The following is a 20,692-nucleotide window of genomic DNA, read 5'->3' on the forward strand; positions in this document are numbered from 1 at the left end:
GTGTTTTATTACTTTCCCCACATTTAAAGAAAAGATTCCTTTATTTTTCTTGCCTTCTCTTCACCTTGAAGTTTCCCTTTTTTTTTTTTTATCAAAAGTATATGAAGGTGTTAATCTTCATCAGTTTTGTTGTGAAGTTTGACATACAGTATCTTTTTTCTTAAACAGGGTACACATAAAGAGGTTTCTTTTTGGCTTTTGAAACTCCGTCAAGTGTAACCTGTAACACATAGTGAGGTTTTGGGTTTTGTTTTTGTTTTTTTTTTTTTTTTTAAATATATTCAGTGGTACTAGAATTGTTAATACATTTTGATCTCCAGCCATAACTTACAGTTACACCAGACAACTGCATATAATGGATATTATATTAACACAAAATGTGTAGTTTGATATAATGGTGTTCTTAAATTGCTGTAACAACAGACTTGTTTCCTGTGGATGACAGGGTGAAATGTTGGGTCTTGTGTGCTGACTTCCCTGCAAATGGGTTAGAGCCTCCAGACTTAGCTTTTTTGGGGAGCTAAAATAGCTATGCTTTTAGAGAAGTTGGTGAGTTTCCCATGTTTGCCTCTTTTACTTAGTAATGGGCAAGACTTGACGCTTAGTGGACAAGTAAGAAAAAATTCAGCTGTTTACACAATCTTTACGGATTTTTTGGCTCTTCTGTATGCTTTTTTGTCCCTTGTGTGTGTTTGTAATTGAGGATTAGGTACTCTGTGGTCTCTTTAAGCCCCTGGTAGCTTCCATCTCTTTAATGGGTAGTGGTTTGGTTATCTGCTCTTTATGCCCCCAACTTGCAATTGAGAGTCTTATGCTTTGATGCAGAGAATGTTCTCCCCTGTTACGCTCTCTCTGATTTATGCAAATAGTCTGTCTTTAACTTTGAAGACATTACGTATAATTCTTATGACTTCTGTCTTGTCTGTGAGTAACGTCAAGGGTGTATGAAGTTTTTGGTTCTGTCTTTTAGTGGTCAGATGTACAAAAGTGCATTTCTGATACTTGGGAACTTAGTAACAATTTTGCTATACGTTCGTGTGTATGTGTGTCTTATTTGGGTGCTTGTCAGTGAGATGATGTGGAGAAAGAGGAGAAAGTCGGAAAAGTCGTCTATGGTTGGGGAATGGAAGAAGGAAGAAAGCATCATTTTTACTCCTTAAGAAGCTTAAGCAATGTATGGAAGTTCAAGAACAAAAATGTGGCTGCTTTGCAGCAAATTGAATGCTGTACAGTGACTAAGAAGAGGAACTTTTTTTTTTTTAAATGGAAATTATCTTTGCATTTATCTTTGCGAATTAGTGTTTTTTTTTTTTTTTTTTTCTGAAAGTAGTTACAAAGTACTTCTATATTTTTATCACTTTCAGGCAAGTGACTCTGGTATGATTTATATTCCATTCTGTCTAACATAATCACAGGTGTCATATTTTTCTTTAACATAGTGGAATACTGCTGTTTAGGCTATACATTCAGGCTTTGATAATTGAAAAATAAAATTATTCATCAGTGTTTTTTATTGGAAATTTACAGATACTTCATGACAAACTGTGCTTTCAAATGGCTGTAAACAATGTAGCATCATTTTGCATCTAAGAGCTTCAGTGTTTTACTTTGTTTTTCTTAAATGAAAATAAAAGTTTTAAATAAAAACTCCAGTAGTATTTCTTTGGAACTATGACTTAGAAATCCTATTTGAAATACTTTAATTTTTTAAATATATATTCAAGTAAAATTCCTAACATCAGTGTGGTTTGGTATCAATTGATGGTATTGTCATTACAGGCATAACGCAGCTCCTTTAATCTTATGTTAAGCAATCTAAACAAAACCATCAAACAATAAAACTGTATTCTGTCTTTAGTTTGTAACAATATGAGGGTCTCCATTTAACTTCAGTTAAGATTATGTGAGAATACTGTAGCTGATGCAGTATTCACTAAAAATTGTTAGGACAATGTTGCTGAAAGATTCTAAATAGATCAGCTCTTCCATTGGCTCTGGCTGCTCTTTCTGCTGTTTTATTAGAGGTTCCAGACTTGCTGAAACCTTTCTGTCAGTAATAGCAGTAATAGTTCATAGCAGTATTTTTTTATGCACTCAGAGGATCATAGGCTAATTCAAGTTGGAAGGGTCCTCAGGAGGTCTGCAGTCCTACAAAGATAATCTGTAAAGTTAAACAAGGTTGCTCAGGGCTTTATCCATTTGGGACTTTAAAACGTCCACAGACTGCACAACCTCTTTGGTCAACCACCTTCCAACATTTGACTGTCCTCATGATGAAAGAGTTTTTCCTTGTATTCAGTCTGAGCCTCTCTTGTTTTAACTTATCACTGTTGTCTGCTATTGTCCTGCTATGTGCTGATGTGAAGAGCCTAAATCAGTCTTCTTGATGACTTCCTTGTACGTACTGGAGGGCTGCTATTAAGTGTCTGTCCTCCCCCTAAGCCTTCTCTTCTTAAGGCTGAAGCAAAATTTTGTCTCTGTTGCTTTTTTTTTTTTTTTTTAGTAGTTCTGGTGCTGTGTATTGCTATAGATTAATGTATATGCTTTGATGCTATAACTGTAGGATAGTATTATCCATTTACGGATAGGTAAACCATGGCAGAATTATGGATGTGGCTTGTTCACAGCCTCGTGGCATGTCAATACTAAAAATGGGAATGTATTTTGAAATTGTTGCTAAGTCACAATATGTTTATAGTTTTACTACTTTGCATATCATAGCTTGCTTATGAGTAGTAGGACATTGTAGAGTAATGCTGAGGGCTAATATGGTAAAATCAGTTACTATGGTTAGAAATTAAAATGATAGACCAAGGCTTATGGAATATAAACTTCATTTAATGATACTCTCAATTAAAAGCAAAAGAACTAATATTTCCAACTATAGCAAAGAATGTTCTACTGTGAGACAATCGTGACAAATATGAAACTGTTCTTTAATTACTTGACAGAACAGACACTGAAATGCATAATGGCTGCACAGTGTAGATCATTTTCTTTACTTTTTTTTTTTTTGCATGAGAAGGCCCTGAACCTGTCTTCAGACTGATCTGCATGCTCTCAGCTTGAGACGTGACTGCTGTTTGGTGCTGATTAATGACTGGTGGTATTGCAGTTGTCGGAACTGTGATATTATTAAAATTAAATAGACTTTTCACAAAGTGATTAATATTTGGGTGAATTGCATAATGTCAGTGTCTTCTCTGCCTACAGTACAATTGTACAAATTGTATTTTACTGAAATTAAAATGATCTTACTTCTGAATAACAAGTATTGGATTATTTGCTATGAAAAATAATCAACAGTTAGGCCTTGGATTTTCATTTAATGCTACTCTCAAAGAAGAGAACTTAGTAACTTACAGTACTTACTAACTTACATTACTGTTTTTGTAAAGTATGTCATGGAGGGACTTAGAGTATGGAATGCTCTTACTTTATTTCCATTGGATAGATTTTGATTAAAAGCTGATGATAACCCAAATTTTGAAGCTTTTCAAAATCCTCAATATCTGTAAATAATCAGAATGCCAAGAAACACTGAGTTTCACTCTCAGCACAAAGGGAAATCTACTTGTTTTCTGTATTCCTGTAATATTTTCACTTCCTACTTTAGTATTGTTTTGAGCATTAGCAAGATGAAAAAATGAGTCTCATTGGTCACAAGAAACAATGAAATCATTAAATCACTATCATCATGATACAAATCTGGCATTTTAAGGAACTTTTTTTTAATATACATGCATTTTCTTTTTGAAATGCAGATCAAATAAGGTGAAGCCAAAAGAGTGGGACATATGATATTTGAATGCTCTTATATGTTCAGTGGACCTCCTTGTTGTTAGCATGTTAACGTGCCTGTGAGGTCCTAGTACAGCAAAATATACCTTTAGTTATGCATCTTACATTGTCAGTTCAATGGTTCCTGTGTTTTGGACATTTGTCTAATTTAGAGGAACTCTGGGTTATTCTTGTGTAGCTGTCAAAACTTTTTGGTGTATTTGGCAAAACTTTTAGTTAATGAGTCTAACCTGCTTGTTATGTGTTTAGGTTTCTAAAATTATATTACAAACTTTGCTGATCTAATGCTGTATTTGGCTTTCAGCAGAGATTAATAAAATAACCCATATCCTCAAATGAGCATATTTCACCAAGAGAAATCATAAGCTGTGGTGAAAACCTATTCAAAATCTGACTGCATGCTCTTTATTTAGCAGAGAGAAAGAGAAGTGTCATGGATGGCCTTTTCTTAAAATTCTTACTACATTAAAAAAGATTTAGAAAAGTGATAAGCAAGGCATGGCAGGATCAATCTGTTTTCTCCCTTGTGTGAATTTTTTTTCTGTGTCTTTGAGGAAATTTTTTAACTGTCTTTAAACATCTGCTTTATGCTGCCTACATTGAGGTTATGATCAAAAGCCAGCATAAACTTTGAGGTGATAGTGCACCATTCACTTGTACAATAGAATTATTTTCCCTTTTATGTTAACTTAAAAAAAATATTGAGCAAAGACATTCATTAAGCTGTCAAAAGGAGTACCTACATGTCTTCCCTGACAGACTGATGTGTTTTACATTTTTTTTTTTTTTGTAATGCTTAGGTTTCTCAGATTTTTTTGCTCGTAAAAATATCCTATTTTCCTTAAATTCAGTCTCTTAATATGTTACTAATTGTATAGATTAACAGCTTTGAAACTGTTCTAGTTATTCGAGCAATTCTATCTATAACAAATCAAAGCCACATGAACGTTATTGTTAGTGTTATATTTTAAGATACTTTCAAGCAGTATGTATTTGATGCAACATTAATGACTAATGATTGCCAAACTATACCATATAGTAATGATTCAAGTCTTACAGATGAATTATCTGATGTTTGGTTGTTCTTTTCACCCTCAGAAAATGGTAAGAGGTGAATTGTAATAAATATGTCCTTAAAATATGTTCTTATTCAGTTAAGAAGCAGGAATATGTAAAATACTAGGTGTTTTACTGTACATTTACAATTACTGATGTAGATTTTTGTTACCTCCAATTGAGAAATTTGAGGCAACTGCAAAAAAACTTTTAATCAGTATTTGGGGACAGGGCAAGGAAAGTATTTTAGTGGAAAGGGGTATTGTTGCCTTTTAAATGTAACACTTTTTTTTTTTAAAGTAGTATGAATTTGTCATTTGCACATCTGCAAATTCTGGAGCTATCTCTTCCTTTGGACCTAGCTTCTAACATTTCACAATCAGCAGTAAGATAGAGTTCTAAAGAACTTTTTTCCTTTGCTTAATATATTCCCAGCTGAACATGTGGACAGGACGTTCTATGGATGAAATACTAGCTTAAATGTGCTTTTAAATGTGAATTCTATTTAAAAATGTAAGATAGAATCCGTTAATGTGTGTGTCCAGCTTTTTCAATGAAGTTAAAAGTTCCAAGTGCTTAAATAGCCCAAGTTCTGTAGAAATAAATAACCTATTTAACTGGAGAGTTATACAAAGATGGTAAATGATTCACCTTTGTTCAAAGTTATATACCATTACCTGCTTGTTCTTTGAAATTGCATGTAAATGCATTCAGATATGAACTTAGCGTTTTTTGGTGGGTTGGTTTTTTTTGTTGTTTTTAATTCCAGAGCCAGTGTTTTGGTACTATGTGAAAGAAGTTCTGAATAAACATGAACTGCAGCGCTTTTACTCTCTGAAGACAATTACTACAGATATTGGTAGAGGCCGGGCTTGGTTGCGCTGTGCATTAAATGAACATTCCCTGGAAAGATATGTTCATATGCTGCTTGCAGATAAGAATCGACTCAGGTACTGTATTTGGTAGCTTTGTAATGCAGGAAATGTATTGACAAATGAAGTACTGAGATTAAAAAAAAACAAACAACCAAAAACCACAGCTGTAATAATATACCATATTAATTACTATGCTAGTGAAGCCACTTAATCTCATACTTTTGTTTTGTTAATTTTTGAAATTTTGGCAGCCATTAAGATGGTGGCTAGTGCCTATATCAACATGTGACCTGAAACTGTCTTCATTCTAGCACGTGAGAATATAAGCTTCTATCCTCATCTTCATTTCCATCCTCTTTCCTAACTCCCTTCCCTATTCTTTCAACAGTTTTCCTCACTGAGACTTTGACACCATGCTTTGAGGTGCCCCTCTTATTCCATTAAAATAGTACACAATTGCAGCCTTCATCTTATAAATTCATCAGTGGTAATTGCCTGTTGCCTTTTGGAGATGCTCGTACTGTAACTGAAAAGCTCCAGCAGTCAAACAATAGGTAGCTACTACTGCAGCTCAGTTGGAAGTCATTTTGTACCAGTCTGTGAACCTTTTTGTTACAGTTACTGAGAATAACTTAGTACGCATTGTGAAATCCTAAGGTACTTTGGATGTGCAAAATACCCTTGAGTTCATACTTAACTGAGTCCTACCTTTTTCCTCATACATCTTCAACTCCTTTTCTTTTTGAAAATATGGGTATTTCCCTTTTTTATCAATAACTGTTGAGCTTCATCAAGTCCAATGGATTTAGCAGAAAGGCATTCTTTCCATTTGCATCAATTAATGGATGTACTGGATAAGATTGTTGCCAGAACCGAGCTCGTTATTGCCGCCTCTTTATTTTTAGTCTGTTCCAGTCCTCTGTAGCTTTCTTGCAAGACAGATTTTGATATGAAATCAAATAAAGATGAATGAAACAACAAAGGAAAAAAAAATCTGAAAACTGACTTGGATTGCTGTGTCACTAATTACTCTCATGCTTGTAAGCAATATTTGCACAGTATCAGGATTGTCAACACTCTCTGCATTGTATATAAAATATTATTTCTAAAAAGGCTTATTCCAGAATATTTAAGATTTAAATGTCATCCAAATTCAAATAGGATTTACAGAATCAGTTTACATTCCCAATTCTTACCTGGTTTGGAAACTTTTAAATGAATCTGTCAAAATTATTTAATATAGGTTGAGGGTTTTCTTGCTATCTGTTTTTATGTTTAGTTAACTGAATGCTGATAGTAAAAATACAGCATCCTGCTACTAAAAAGAACCAAGTTTAGAACAACTAAATTCATGTGTTCACAGTGAAATTCATGTTAACTTTTTTTTTCTTACATCCAAATTCCTAGTTGACACTAACTATTTAGGGTAATAGATGTGGTTTTGGATATTGAAACAGGTCACCAAATCATAGACTAATAGAATGGTTTGTGTTAGAAGGGACCTTTAAAGATCATCTAGTCCAGTCCCCCTGCTGTGGGCAGGAACACCTTACACTAGATCAGGCTGCTCAAGATGAAATGGATCTTTTTGTTTGTATTCATGCATTCTAATATTTTATAAAATGGCTTGGTAATTATGGTCAACTATAGTTATTTAAAAAAAGGTGTAGAGAAATATTGTGACTGCTAATGTAGTATGAACCGCCTTGCCCTGAGTGGCGCTTTTCCCATTAAAAAAATGCAGAGCCGAAACTGAATATAAGATACTATTTAGCATGTCTTTGAACTGTTCAGACAGTGCTATATATTTCAGGGCTTCAGGGAGTTACTATGACATATAATTTGATCCATTGGTGTACTCATACTTATTTTTCAGGGTTTTCATGTCTTTTAGAAGTGCAATATATGTTAATATAGGACTGCATATTCTTTTTTTTCCTTTTTTTTTCCTTTCAAATTATAGTGTCTTCTATGAAGACTGGTCTTTTATGATGGATGAAGAACGTTCTAGTATGATCCCTACGATGGCAGCTGGTAAGTCTTTCTCTTAAATGCCACTCTTCTTGGAAAACTATTTCATTTTGGGATGTTATATCTGTTCCTCGTTGCGAGGAGCTTCTCTAACACACTGTTTGCTTATGTGGAGAATGTGTGTCAGATGCACATTCAGGGTGAATAGCCCTGTATTATGCCAATTTATGCTACAAATTGATGAACTGTTAAAACACTGGATCTGGCCTTCCTACAGTTCAAAAGTTTTTCACATAAATTTTCTACCTCTTCCTCAGTCAAGGCTAACTTTTTTAAAAAACTAGCGCAGTTTAGAGAAAACAAAATGGGTTATTTCTGACTAGAAAAGAGCAATGGTAGTCTTCTATGGTAAGACCCAAATTATAGGTAAATACATGGAAGGAGAGTAAGAGTAAGGAATGATAACAGATAATTTACTTTTCTAGAGTTTAACCACAGAAGTGATGTATTATTACACCCCTTTTCTCAGATACATGGTCACACGCTTCATTCTGCAAGATAGGGTTCACAGGAGTTTTTTTTAATAGAATATAGGAACCAACAAATGTTAAAGTTGCAGTGAAATGGTTTTAAATAAAAGGTTATAAATAAATGAGTTCACAGTACTTACTGCTTATTTAATGCGCAGCTGAACAGCCATCAAGATAAATTCAGAACTGATTGCATCAGCTTGAATATAATCTAAAAAACAATGAATGGTACATGAAAGAATAAGAATTCATGCATGGAGAACTGTGGGAAATTTTTTGGGAAAAATGTTTTACATGTCACAGCTTTGTTAATCCTTAGGTTCTATCTTTGTAGCTTTTGTGTGAAGTATATTGTGGGTTTTTGGTCTTTTTTTCCCCCTTTCTTTTATCCGAAGGTCTGAACTCCATTCTTTTTGCAATCAACATTGATAATAAGGACTTAAATGGGCAGAGCAAATGCACACCCACCGTGTCCGATTTGTTAAAGGAATCGACGCAAAATGTAACCTCATTATTGAAAGAATCCACTCAGGGTGTTAGCAGCCTTCTTAGAGAGATAACTGCATCATCTGCTGTCTCGATTCTAATAAAACCCGATCAAGACACTGACCCACTTCCTGTTCTCTCAAAGAATGTAAATGCTGGTAAGCATTTTTGCGATGTTAGTGTCATTCAGAAACTTATAAAGTATTCAAGTGTGTTTAAACAACTTTTTCAATTAAATTTAATGCACTGTTATGGAACAAAAACCTTAAAAATAAGTGCACTACACATACAAACTAGTTGAGTGTGAAATAAAAAGTATGACATTTTTTAGAAGTACTGGTATGAATACTGGATGATAAATGTGTATTTTAGCTTTCTTGTATCACTGTGAGAGGGAAGCTAACCTATCTTATTGGTAAAGTCCTTTGCTTGCAACCTGAATTTCAATTTCTTATTCATAAGGTTATGCCTTGCAGTTTCTGATGTAATGATTTTTCATTTTTAATATGTTTTCTTTTGGCACTTTATCAGTCAGAAATACACTGCCATGTATCTGTTGTTATATATTAAAAACTTGTTATATACTTAAAAACTTAAAGATTTTATAAGATTTAAATAAGATTTGTAAAATCTAAGACTTCAATAAGATTTTATATAATAAAAATCTTAGCTTGTAATCTTCTTCAAGCAGTGCCCATGTTTACAGTCTGAATTCCTATATGAAGTAGGTAATTACCACAAATGAAAATTTACTCATACGCTCTTTTTACCTTTAAATGTGTTAATGTTGCAACCAGTTTGTAGGATGTTAATTACTAACAAAGACCCAAAGTCTTAATCTCTTATAATTTGAAATTAATCAAGCAAAATGTGATATTCGTTATACATTTTCAGTTCCCAAAATAGCAAAGGAATATTTTATCATCTTTATTTCCAGAAGTTGAGCTGAAAGAATGTTTTGCTTTGTAAAGGTACAAAACTGCAGGAAGATTCTGGGATTTATGTGTTTTTCAGTTAAGAAACAAGGTTTGAGTTTAGGCTTTAAATTGTTTTGGTTATGAGAAAAAGTAAAAAACCCCGCATGTGAATGCTGTTTGGTAGGAATAGAAGTTGAGATAAAAATCTATTTTTTAATTGACATTTAAAATAGACTTTGTCTCAAAACATGGTTTTCAAAACAAACTTGTGGTAAAGCTTTTGTTGTTTAGCACTTTAAATGAGATTAAAATAGTAGGTGATACTTGATTTGGGATAACTTTGTTAGTATAGAATAGGCTTGCAAGATGAAATAACAGAATAATTGACCATATGCTGCACATGACTCTACAACATAATGTATGTTATATGTATGGTACATGTGTATACAGTACATGTAATGTACAACTTACAATAACATGTCACTTTAAAAAAAAATGGGTTTGTTCTAATGCCATTGTATGTTGAATGTTAGAGCAAGTTAGATGTTTTCATTACAGTCTATGTTTTTTGCTGGAATTCTATTTGCATCCAGAATGGGTTTTAACATCCCTTTACTCTTAAAAGTACGTTAATGTGTTTTGTGGATAGATGACAGCTGGACTTGAATTAAACAAAACAGTTTAGTCCCAATGTGAGTCTTGGTGACTAAATTTCTGATATTTCTTAGAGTGCTTCAACTTTGCGAGATCATTTAGCCTCATGTGCACATTGGTATCAGTGAGAATAGGTAATAATTTAAAAATAAGTGCTGTCACAGCGTAGATGTGATGTAATCGGAGAAGATTTCAGTATATTTCTAGACCAAGAGCTAATTAGCTGAGGGAGCGAGCAAGTTTAATTTCTTTTTCTGAAAACTGACTGCTCAATTTCCAGTATATAGACAAAACTAACTGTATTTGATTGCAAGTTGTGGATTTTGTGTTGTGAGTTTGATCTTTTTAATTTTTTCTCCCCAGAAGTGTTTAATTTTTTCTCTGTTGTGTAGACATACTCTGCAATATACAGTAGCCATATTCCATGGGATAAAGTGATGGGAAGGCTAACTTTTTATTTTAAATTTGATTTTATAAGTTTGTTGAACTTTTTTTTCCAGTTCCAATTGAATACTGTTATGAATGCACCTCCAAAATATCTTCTAAAATCTGAATTATGTAAGGCATATAAAATAAAGGTGGTAGTTAAAGACTTAAAAGCTCAAGTGTATGAAAAGATAATGAAATGCCTTGTAGATATAAGTGTTTTTTTCTTTACTAAACTCATTTAGTACATGAGTTCTTTTAAGAAAAAAACCAAGTGTATTACATTGTTTCTCTTTTCTAAACTATGTAAACCTTTATGTTGCTACTAGATTTGAAACATAAAAAAGATCGAAAGAAGAAGAAGAGAGTGACAAATATTATCTCATTTGATGAAGAGGAAGATGAGCAAAATTTGGGGGATGCCACGAAGACTCTGATTGCAGGAGAAAGTTCAGAGGAGAGTGTAGACAGATCTTCAGTTTTTGTATTACCCACATCTGAAAGCACTCTCGGAAAAAATTTGAACGGGAATGAAAGTAACCATTCGTGGAAGAGCAATTCAGTATTCATGAATGGAGAGTATGAATACCAGAAACTAGATGTGAAGAGCATTGATGATGAAGATGCAGATGAGGAAGAGCTATATGGAAAAATGTTAGGAAATAAAGGCACAGAAGGTGAAACTGAAGCTTCTGAAAAGTAAGTAATGTTGCAGGAGCCAGTGGTAAATTTTTCGCTTTTCCCCCCTGCTTTTCCCCCCCGCCGGCCCTTTTCCTCTGCCAGCCCTTTTTCCTTTTTCCTCTGCCTCCCTTTTTTCTTTTCCATTGTTTAAACCATTTGGGTCACTATGGTGATGGTGTTTTGCTTCTAAGTTCCACTGAAAACCAAAATTTCAATATTTCAGACTTGTTCTCCTTGAAATTCTCAGTTGTTGAAATTGTTGCAGGGTATATCCAGGCTATAATTCTGGCCTATTTGAAGTTTCCTTATTCTTAGTATGATATCAACTCTATTTTGGCTTCACAGTAAAACCACATATTTTAAACAGAGTAAGCCTATTACCATCAGAGTATATAGTTAAACAAGAGAAGACAAAACTGAGAGAAAAAGAATAGTTTTAGATACTAATATGCCCTCTTTATTTCTGACACAGAAATCCCATTGGAGAAAAAGAGGCAAGCACTGCTTGTCTCACCTGCTTTGGAATGGTCTGATCTTTAATGAATTTATGTATGTCTAAACCAAGAAATTGGCAGGCAGATTGAAATAAAGATTTTTCTTGCAGTGATATATCTGAAAGAAATATAAGCTTTGTAAACATGAATATTGACTGTATAAATAGGTTGTTTTGTTTGTTTGTGTTAAATCCAGGCCTCATGAAATAGGCTCATGCAATTCTCAGATATGCAGTTGGACTCCTCTGCAGGTCCTGAATGATGACTCAGATGTTCTATTTCCTGTCAGTGCCGTTGGCTCTTACTCCCAAACAGGTAGGTATTTTAATTTAACTAATTCCTGCAAACTTTATAACAGGATTTCTAACATGGGACAATGGTAAGAAATAATGGGATTGTAAGGACATAGGAAATATTGCACAACTAGGATGGAAGGTTTAATTAAAATTTATTCTAGATCTGAAATCAGAGTTCTCCCTTTGAGTAGATGTTTAGTTGAGGAGGATTTATCAATGTCAAAATAAACCAGAGTTTTGTTGGGATTAAGCTGGGGTCTTGTATGGTATTTTATTAATGTTTAGGATGGTTGAATAGAAAGTATCCTTATTCACTTTCTAGATACCACTAGGCTGGAAGAAGTTGCAAGTGTGTTTGAGAATTCGAATTCAAATTAATCTTGACAGAATGGAGAAAGTATCAAATATTGGATGCAGTTCAATAGAAGCTGTTATCTGCTTATATACAGGATGAGGAATGATTGGCCAGGAAATACTTCTTCGGAAAGGCTATGGGAATCATAGAATGGTGTGGGTTGGAAGGGATCTTCAAAGATCATCTAGTCCAATCCCCCTGCCATGGGCAGGGACATCTTTCACTAGATCAGGTTGCTCAAAGCCCCGACCAACCTGACCTTGAATGTTTCCAGGGATGGGGCATCTACCACCTCTCTGCGCAACCCGTTCCAGTGTCCCACCACCCTCATCGTAAAAAAAAAAAAAATCTTCCTTGTATCCAATCTAAACCTACCCTCTTTCAGTTTAAAACCATTGCCCCTTGTCCTGTCACTGCAGACCATAGTAAAAAGCCTCTCTCCATCTTTCTTATAAGCCCCCTTTAAGTATTGAAAGACCACAATAAGGTCTCCTCAGAGCCTTCTCTTATCCAGGCTGAACAAGCCCAACTCTCTCAGCCTGGCTTCATAGGAGAGGTGCTCCAGCCCTCTGATCATTTTTGCGGCCCTCCTCTGGACCCGCTCCAACAGGTCCATGCCTTTCTTGTACTGTGGATGCCAGAGCTGGATACAGTACTCAAGGTGGGGTCTCATGAAAGTGAAATAGAGAGGGAGGATCCCCTCCCTCAACCTACTTGCTATGCTTTGTTTTATGCAGCCCAGGATAAGATTGGCTCTCTGGACTGTGAGCACCAATTGCTGGCTCTTATATAATTTTTCATCTGCCAATATCTTCAAGCTGTTTTCTGCAGGAGACCCACTATGGTGGGTCACAAGCTGATAGTCAATTAGCAGTGCCGTGCTTCTGCAGTAAAAGCACACTTAATATGGACATGCATAAATGAAAGTGTCATTTGTAAATTTACGTTCAGTTGGCTGTGATGTGGCCTCAGCTGCAACATTGTATGCAGTTTGGGGTACTGCACTTCAAGAATGATGTGGACCGTTTGGAGAAGATCTTGAAGCAAGCAATGAAAATGGTCAAAGGTATGGAAAAGAAGACCTGGTGCTTTTCCAGTATCTGTATTGGTACCAAAAACAAACAAAAAACTTCCATCATTCCCCCCCCCGCCCCCCGAGTTAATATTTTGCTAGCTATTTATAAAATATTGCGTTTATAAAACTTTGGGTATGTATTCTCATTTCAGTGACCACTTAAAAACTTCCCAGTGGCATTCAAATAATCTTTTAATTGTAAAATATTTCGGGGTTTTTTTGCATATCCGTTATATGTGACAAGAGTTTAAACGGACCATTAATTGAAGGCCTGTGAAAAAGTGTAATTCAGTTCTGTAAGTTTGTTGATAAAAATAATGTGAATTGTAAAATAATGCTGTACTGCCCTCTGCTGTATTTTAAGACTTGTACCTCTTAAGAAATGCTAGTGGTTCAAAAAAAATAGAAAGTATATTTTCATTTTTTTTTCTTGTGCTCCCACGTTTTTCAATTTATGAAGGAATGTATTTAGAAAACATTATGTAGTTTGTGGCATAGTGTTCTCCTAAATTTTATACAGAAACTGTTAGAAGAAGTCCATAGATTTATAAGTGTTTGCTGACTGCAACAGATTGAAATCTGGAATACAAGTGAACGTTCCTGTTTGGGGGCGGGGGGGCGCGGTGTGGAATGGGAGCTCGCAGTTGAGCTGTGGGAGTTAGTGGCCAGTCAGACGTCACAAGGCATCAGGAGCTAGAGCTAGGGGTTTGTAGCTGAAATCAAAAGTCAGGAGACCAAGCCAAGACTTTGTACTGGAGACAGATAACCAGAGAGGACAACAATAAGTTTAACAGGGGCTTACTTTTATTAAGGAGATACCAAAGATCCTTGTTTCATCTTGCTTCATCTCAGAACTGTTTTGAAGACAATGCTCAGACTACTAGAGATTATCAACAGCAGGCCCATTCAGATCCCTTCTGGCACAGTGTACAGATATTTTCAGTTCTCCTCCTGCCCCTTTGTCTTTGTGGTAAACCCTATGGTCCAGCATGCAAGCCAGAATGATATGGCATTGGGCTGATGAAAGGAATCTTCCTCAGTTATAGGAAACAGCAAAACAGATTCTGCTGTCTGATTTCAACTTCCCATGCTGTTACTGGGCCATTCTGAACAGTCCTGAACTGACAGAGTATGCAGGCAGTCTTCACTAAAAGGCCCATCATGCAACCCAAATGTCAACCAGTTAGGGAGAGTGATATGCATGGGTATGGTCACCCTCTCCCCAGCCATAATGACAATTTGATGAGATTGAAAGCTGCCTTAGGCAGTTATTTGCTTGACTGTGGAAGTTACACTTTTGCTATATGAATGATATCAGAGGCAATGTGGGTTAGCTTTTTCTGAGGGCAGTTCAGCCCAGTAACTGGCAAGCTTATTATTATTATGACAACATTTTTGCTAAAACATGCTTAATGAGGTCTTATATATAGTTTAACCCAATATTTTGGTTTATAGGTCTTAATACAAATAAATAACAAGAAATATATATTTGAGATAGATTACAGCATAATCTATAGTGTTGCATGTTAATATCGGTGCTTTCAGTTTTAGTCTGTTGCAGTGCTTCAGGGATGTGTCAGGGCATATCATATCTCCATGTATCTAGAGATGAGAAAGCCTGAGTCAAAATGCAGTTGCTTGGAACAAAAATGGAGTATGCATTTTAGGAACTGAACTTCGGTAAACTCTATGGCTTAAAAAATGAACTTTCTCCTGCATAGTCATTGTGACATAAGTCTAATTCCCCTTAACTTTTTTTTTCTAGAATTCCTGCTTTTTAAATTCTGTGCTATTTTAGGTCATGATTTTAGGATTGTTTTATGGTAACTTTGTAACCGTTACATAGTGAGATGCAGAAAACATCAATAAAATGTGATTTTTTTGTTTCTTTCCACCTGAACTACATTAATGACAGGCCCAGTGATGTGTATGTTTTGATCCTGACAGTTGTGGATCTGTGAACAGATGCGTATTATCTATGCTTTTAAAAGAATATCTCATCTGTCTGATTCCTGATGTTTGGTACATAGGCATAAGGAGCCAGAGAAAATCCATGGTGCTTTGTTGGGAATGTATAAAGGACTGTTGTCTTTGCAAGGTTTCATGTACTGGGGACTAACCACAAATTCTTTTCCTACAAGTCACAGATTTGTAATGAGTATCAGATGCTATGTGGTGGTTAAACTCCTGGGGCTTGCAAAAATAACTTCAGTAAGAAGTCTCTTCATAACTTTGCAACATTGTTATCAAAGTAAAATGTACATCTAAATTATAATTTAGGAATTGTGCAATACTAATTTTTTTCTAAACTAATGACTGCTTCCCTAAGGGACTTTACAATCCTGCTGGCATTCAGGGTGAATGTGCAGAAGCCTACCTTGGAGAAAGAATTTAAAGTATTTAAAAGCTTTAGTAAAGATGAGTAGTTAAAAATGTAACTACCTTCCTTCTCATTTTGTTTTTATTTTATTTTTTAAGTACTGTTAACTGAAGAAAACTAATGCTTGTGCATTCTACTTTAGATAACTTCGAGAATGGAGAGGGACATGAACATGTTGTTCATGCAGTAGAACTGGTTCCAAGAAGATCTGACCTTCCTTACAGGTACAGGTCAAATATGTTTTTCTTAAAAGAAAAAAAATCTTCCCCCTATAGCTCCCAACTTATTATTGTTACCTAATGCATAGCTACTCAGTACTGGAAAACAAGCTATTCGTCAGGGTACTTTTGCAAATGTTTGGAAAGACAAATGCAAAAGCCTGCAGTTCCCTTTTTGCATAGTTTCATACATTGAACTTTTCCTAATTATCTTGAAGAAGTTGCATAGTCGTGTCTAGTAACAGGCAGACTTAGCCTCCTGGTTTTGAAAATAGGTTTTATGTTGGTTTTCATGTTATTTTTTACTGTATTCTCCATGACCTGTTGATTTGGATCTTTTTGTGTGTGTTCTTAAATCAGACTTACAACAGATATATTAAAGGATAATTAAACATAAGTTGATTGAATATGGGTGAATATGACAATTCTAGTTTCTGGAATGCTTTTTTCTTAAGTTTTAAATTCAGGATTTTGTTTTCGTTTATTGATGATATTGTACTTTTGTGACTAGAGTGGAAGTCAGTCCTCCAGCTCAAGTGAATACTTTAAGCAATATGTTGCCTTCAGCCACTGTGCCGGAATCCATGACAATTAGTAAGTACTTCCTTGATGTATCTAGATTGATGGAATTCACGTTGAAAGTCCTATAACTCTTCATTTCTATTTTTATTTCAGTAAGATCTGTTTAGAGAGGCATACAGCACTTCATTTCTGGTATGCTGGCCACATTAAAAAGGACTGCTCTAAAATGATTTTTGAATTGGTAGATCCCAGGTTATGGCTCATTGCAACTGGTATGACATTAGCTTCTCTTTCCACAGAGAAGCTAATGTCATCCTTATACTGGATGTGGCTTGAGTAGTTAAATGAACAATAATGATTCCATTGATTAACATCTTTAAATCTCTGCAAGCTCTGAAAACACTAATGGTTGGTTGTGATGTGATCTTACTTATTTTGCCTGCTTTCATTAATGCCTAGCCAGAAAAAAACCCAAACAAACCTGGAACTCTTTCTATGTACACTCAGTCTGTGGTTTTGATATGGAAATCTGCTCCAAACATAAATATGGGCTTCCGTAAGCAAAAACTTTGGATAAGATTAAGGTGGAGGACAGTCATATTTTCAGTGGTGTTAAGAGTTGAGCTGGACAGGATAAAATAGCCTTTGCTGTAGAAAGAGATTAGTAGAAGTACAGGCAGTTTGTTTACCCCATCTTTAATCTTTTTTCTTCACATAAACTTGTAGAACAAAGAATTAGTTCTTAAGCTGACTAGCTGTCTAAACATGTAAGCCAGTATGGTTTTATTTTCCTCACTGTACAGAAAGTTTTGTAACTGAGCTGGTGGATATGGCTTTGTTCCTAAAGCTCTGGGGTGTGTGTTTTGTTTCTTTTTATAAATTTAAATATGTACAGATTTTAAATTATGACATTTGGGAAGTTAGAAGTGATGCAGCCGAGATTCTTTTCTGAAATTGATTTATGAAATCATCAAAATGAATGAACCCTTAAAATATTCTAATCTCATGTTCTAATGTCATGTTCAAATGATATCTGTGTCAATGTATGTTAAAGGAGGTAGACCATGCATTTTCACTGGGTACTGTTTCAGGCTCTGGCATGTGTCTGCTGACTGAGCTTTACAAAGCTGAAAAATCCTTTCTTACAAAGTACTTTATGAAGTGGGAAACTAGTTTGAGACTTTTAAGTGACATAATTGAAGGTATAGGTGGAGTTACTGTTGATAGTTACTGCGATATTTTGGTCACTGGATATTCTCTGCTCAAGTTATTACTACAATATCCTCTTGTTCTTACATTTTTATTTTATTTTTCGGTAATAGAATTTTAATGGAAAACTTTCTGATTTTATTGCACTCTATTGATTTTATTGTTTCATAGATGTATTAGGTACCAGCAGGGGCCGCAATTGGTCTCCTTCAGTTGCTCAGTTAGTTCCTATTGTAGTTAATTATAACATAGAAAGTAAATCTTGAGGTTTTTGATTCTTGATACTTAGAAATTTGTAAATGAAATGAACCATAGGATCAACAGAAGCATACATGCTATCATTAGTTTCCCATTTCAGAGAAGGTTTTGGTGGAAGGAAGGGGGGAAGCACGTCAAAACAATCTATGAAGCCAGTAGAACACTTAGTAAATAATCTAATTATGATTATAATCAAAATTCAGCTGACTATACATATAAGTTAATACCTTTATAATAGATGATGCCAGATACATTCAATAAAAATGCTTTTTTCAAGTTCGTTGTTATTGGTCGTAGATTCTCCATACAGGAAGAATTCAGTGCTATGACAAAGCCAGACACTGAAGCTCCTTTTCTCTATTGCAATTAGCAGAAGAATTATTAAATGGTGAGGCTTATAGCTTGGTTGCATAGCAACTAATTCTAACACATCAGACAAGAAAAATGGAATGCAATAGTGCAGTGAGAAAAGCTGTGAGGTCTCCAGTGACTGGATTTTTGTTCTTCTTACTTCTGAAGACAAAGCCTGAAATAATTTTTTTTTTAATCTATTCTTTTCCTGCTTCCTTTCCAATTTGCTAGTATAGTACTAACCTTTTCTCAGTTCTTTTGATATGCGGGCTAGAAAATTATGTTATGAGAAGCTGTAATTTAAAATTTCTGCTATTTTGAAAGATTTTTCCTGAATTTATGTCCCATGCATTTGTAAGGTATAGGTTAACTTAGCAGCAGAATATATCTCAAAAAAAAATACTAATACCCCTCAAGAGAAATCCTAATCCATAGAGTTAGAGTTTCACTGTGTATGTTAGACATCATTTGAAAACTTGTCCTACTTTACAGTTATGTCTTATAACCAATTTTATAAAGAATTGTTTGTCAGAAGTTTTATATTTATGTGCCTATTCCATTATGTCATTTCCCAGTTTTTAAAAAATTGTATTTATCTTGTCATATTTGAATCACAAACAACTTTATGTCTGCTCCAATTATTGTCATTGGAAGATTATATTTTCAGCACTGTTTTACACAAGAAAAATCTGTCCTACCAGCACAAGTCTCCCCATTTTGTTTTTGCAGTGGAAAAAAAGGAAGTTCCAGAACTTTCATTTTAGCAGGATGCTACTTGTGTCCTTCTTTACAAGGTTCTTTGATTATAGTGCTATTTTTAGTAAATAATTGGGAACTTAGTTTTTCCACTATAATTTTCCTTAGTTTTTGAAGTTGGGCTTAACCACAAAGGTTAGCAAAGGTTGTAGCATTGTACATTATTCCATATTTTTTCATATATTCCTGCGAAAGCCCTCAGTTTTTCATGATCACTGAAGAATTTTACTGAATAATCAAACCTACATATTATATTTTTATCCTGGCTGTGTAAGTAAATAAGTTGTATGTTTTTATATTTTCTCTGTCCTCTAAATAGCTTCTGACCTGTTCTGTAACTTGGTTGCTGCCGGTCACTGACAGGTACTAAATTCTTGTGACTTCTCTGAAAGAGTGGAAAGAGTGTGTATAAATTTCATCACTGAGAAAAAAAGCTGCAGTTCATCTTACGGACTTTTTTTTGGTCAGGACTCTTCTATACAGTAGAAGGCCAACACTATATTGTCTAATTTATTTCCTACTAAAATTTGCCCTATTAATAGTGACGTGACAGGATAATATTTGCAAGATTTCAGAGCGCTAAATAAAGCCTTAATAGCCAAGGTTCATGCAGGCAGCTTAGGGAGCATGTCTTTAAAGGTCAGACTTCTGATTTAAGATGTAACTAGTCTGCTGGAAGTTTTATTTGTCTCTGAAAATATCTGTGTAAATTTGCACTCAAGAAAATAAAAAAATAATTCCTGGAGACTGCTCCCAGCCCACCCTGATATTCTATCTGCAGGATTGCAGAGGAGTGCTGCATGACCTTGTGTACACTGAGAGATGATTTCACTTACAGCTCATTCTTCATAACAGGTGATTGCAAATCATACTTATCCAATCTTTGGCTGAACAGCAACAGAGTTGTGAAACTTATGACTTTTCTGGAGGTTGCTGGGAAATTGACAGGTGTTTCTTAAAGCATGACATTTTTTTATATATTTCATGCTCTGAATGTGACCTTATAAAAGCTTTATAGAAGCTAGATTTTGCATGTAGTATGCAAGTGAATTAAAAAAATGTTTTAGAGCAAATATTTGCTTTATTAGTAATTAGGCACTACAGATTAATTTCAACAATAAAAGATAATTTTTGGTGTTTTAAAAAATGAGGTTTAATATGAAAAATTTAATTAGCACATTCCTTGATTTTTATGTTATCTTATTTTACTGGTAAAGAGAGACCAGGTTTGGAATTATTGGTTTGCACATGGGAATCCTTTTTTTTTTTTTTTTTGAAGTTGTTGCAAAAATATCTCTTAAGATTACATAATTTGAAAGACTTCACTAGTGATCTTATTGTATCTGTCTTTTTGAAACTGTGATTATCACTTGATTTTTAG

At 34.6% G+C, this 20,692-nt stretch overlaps 1 protein-coding gene across 4 annotated transcripts in view; it reads left to right on the forward strand.

Annotated features, from left to right (window-relative positions):
- SNX29 (sorting nexin 29) overlaps window positions 1-20,692 on the forward strand; it is a 142,262-nt gene that overhangs the window by 11,055 nt on the left and 110,515 nt on the right. For 3 of the 4 annotated variants that reach the window (XR_012777580.1, XM_075514826.1, XM_075514829.1), the window contains exons 5-11: window positions 5,627-5,807; window positions 7,696-7,766; window positions 8,629-8,877; window positions 11,046-11,415; window positions 12,088-12,206; window positions 16,140-16,221; window positions 16,727-16,809. Coding sequence is in view for 3 of the 4 variants with exons in the window: in XM_075514826.1 (XP_075370941.1) it covers window positions 5,627-5,807; window positions 7,696-7,766; window positions 8,629-8,877; window positions 11,046-11,415; window positions 12,088-12,206; window positions 16,140-16,221; window positions 16,727-16,809 (1,155 nt within the window). In the remaining variant the exon portion in view is untranslated. The remainder of the gene's footprint in view (window positions 1-5,626; window positions 5,808-7,695; window positions 7,767-8,628; window positions 8,878-11,045; window positions 11,416-12,087; window positions 12,207-16,139; window positions 16,222-16,726; window positions 16,810-20,692) is intronic. The other variant, XM_075514828.1, reaches the window with a different exon arrangement.

The sequence above is a fragment of the Mycteria americana genome, chromosome 12 (genome assembly GCF_035582795.1).
Source record: "Mycteria americana isolate JAX WOST 10 ecotype Jacksonville Zoo and Gardens chromosome 12, USCA_MyAme_1.0, whole genome shotgun sequence".
Taxonomy (NCBI): Eukaryota; Metazoa; Chordata; class Aves; order Ciconiiformes; family Ciconiidae; genus Mycteria; species Mycteria americana.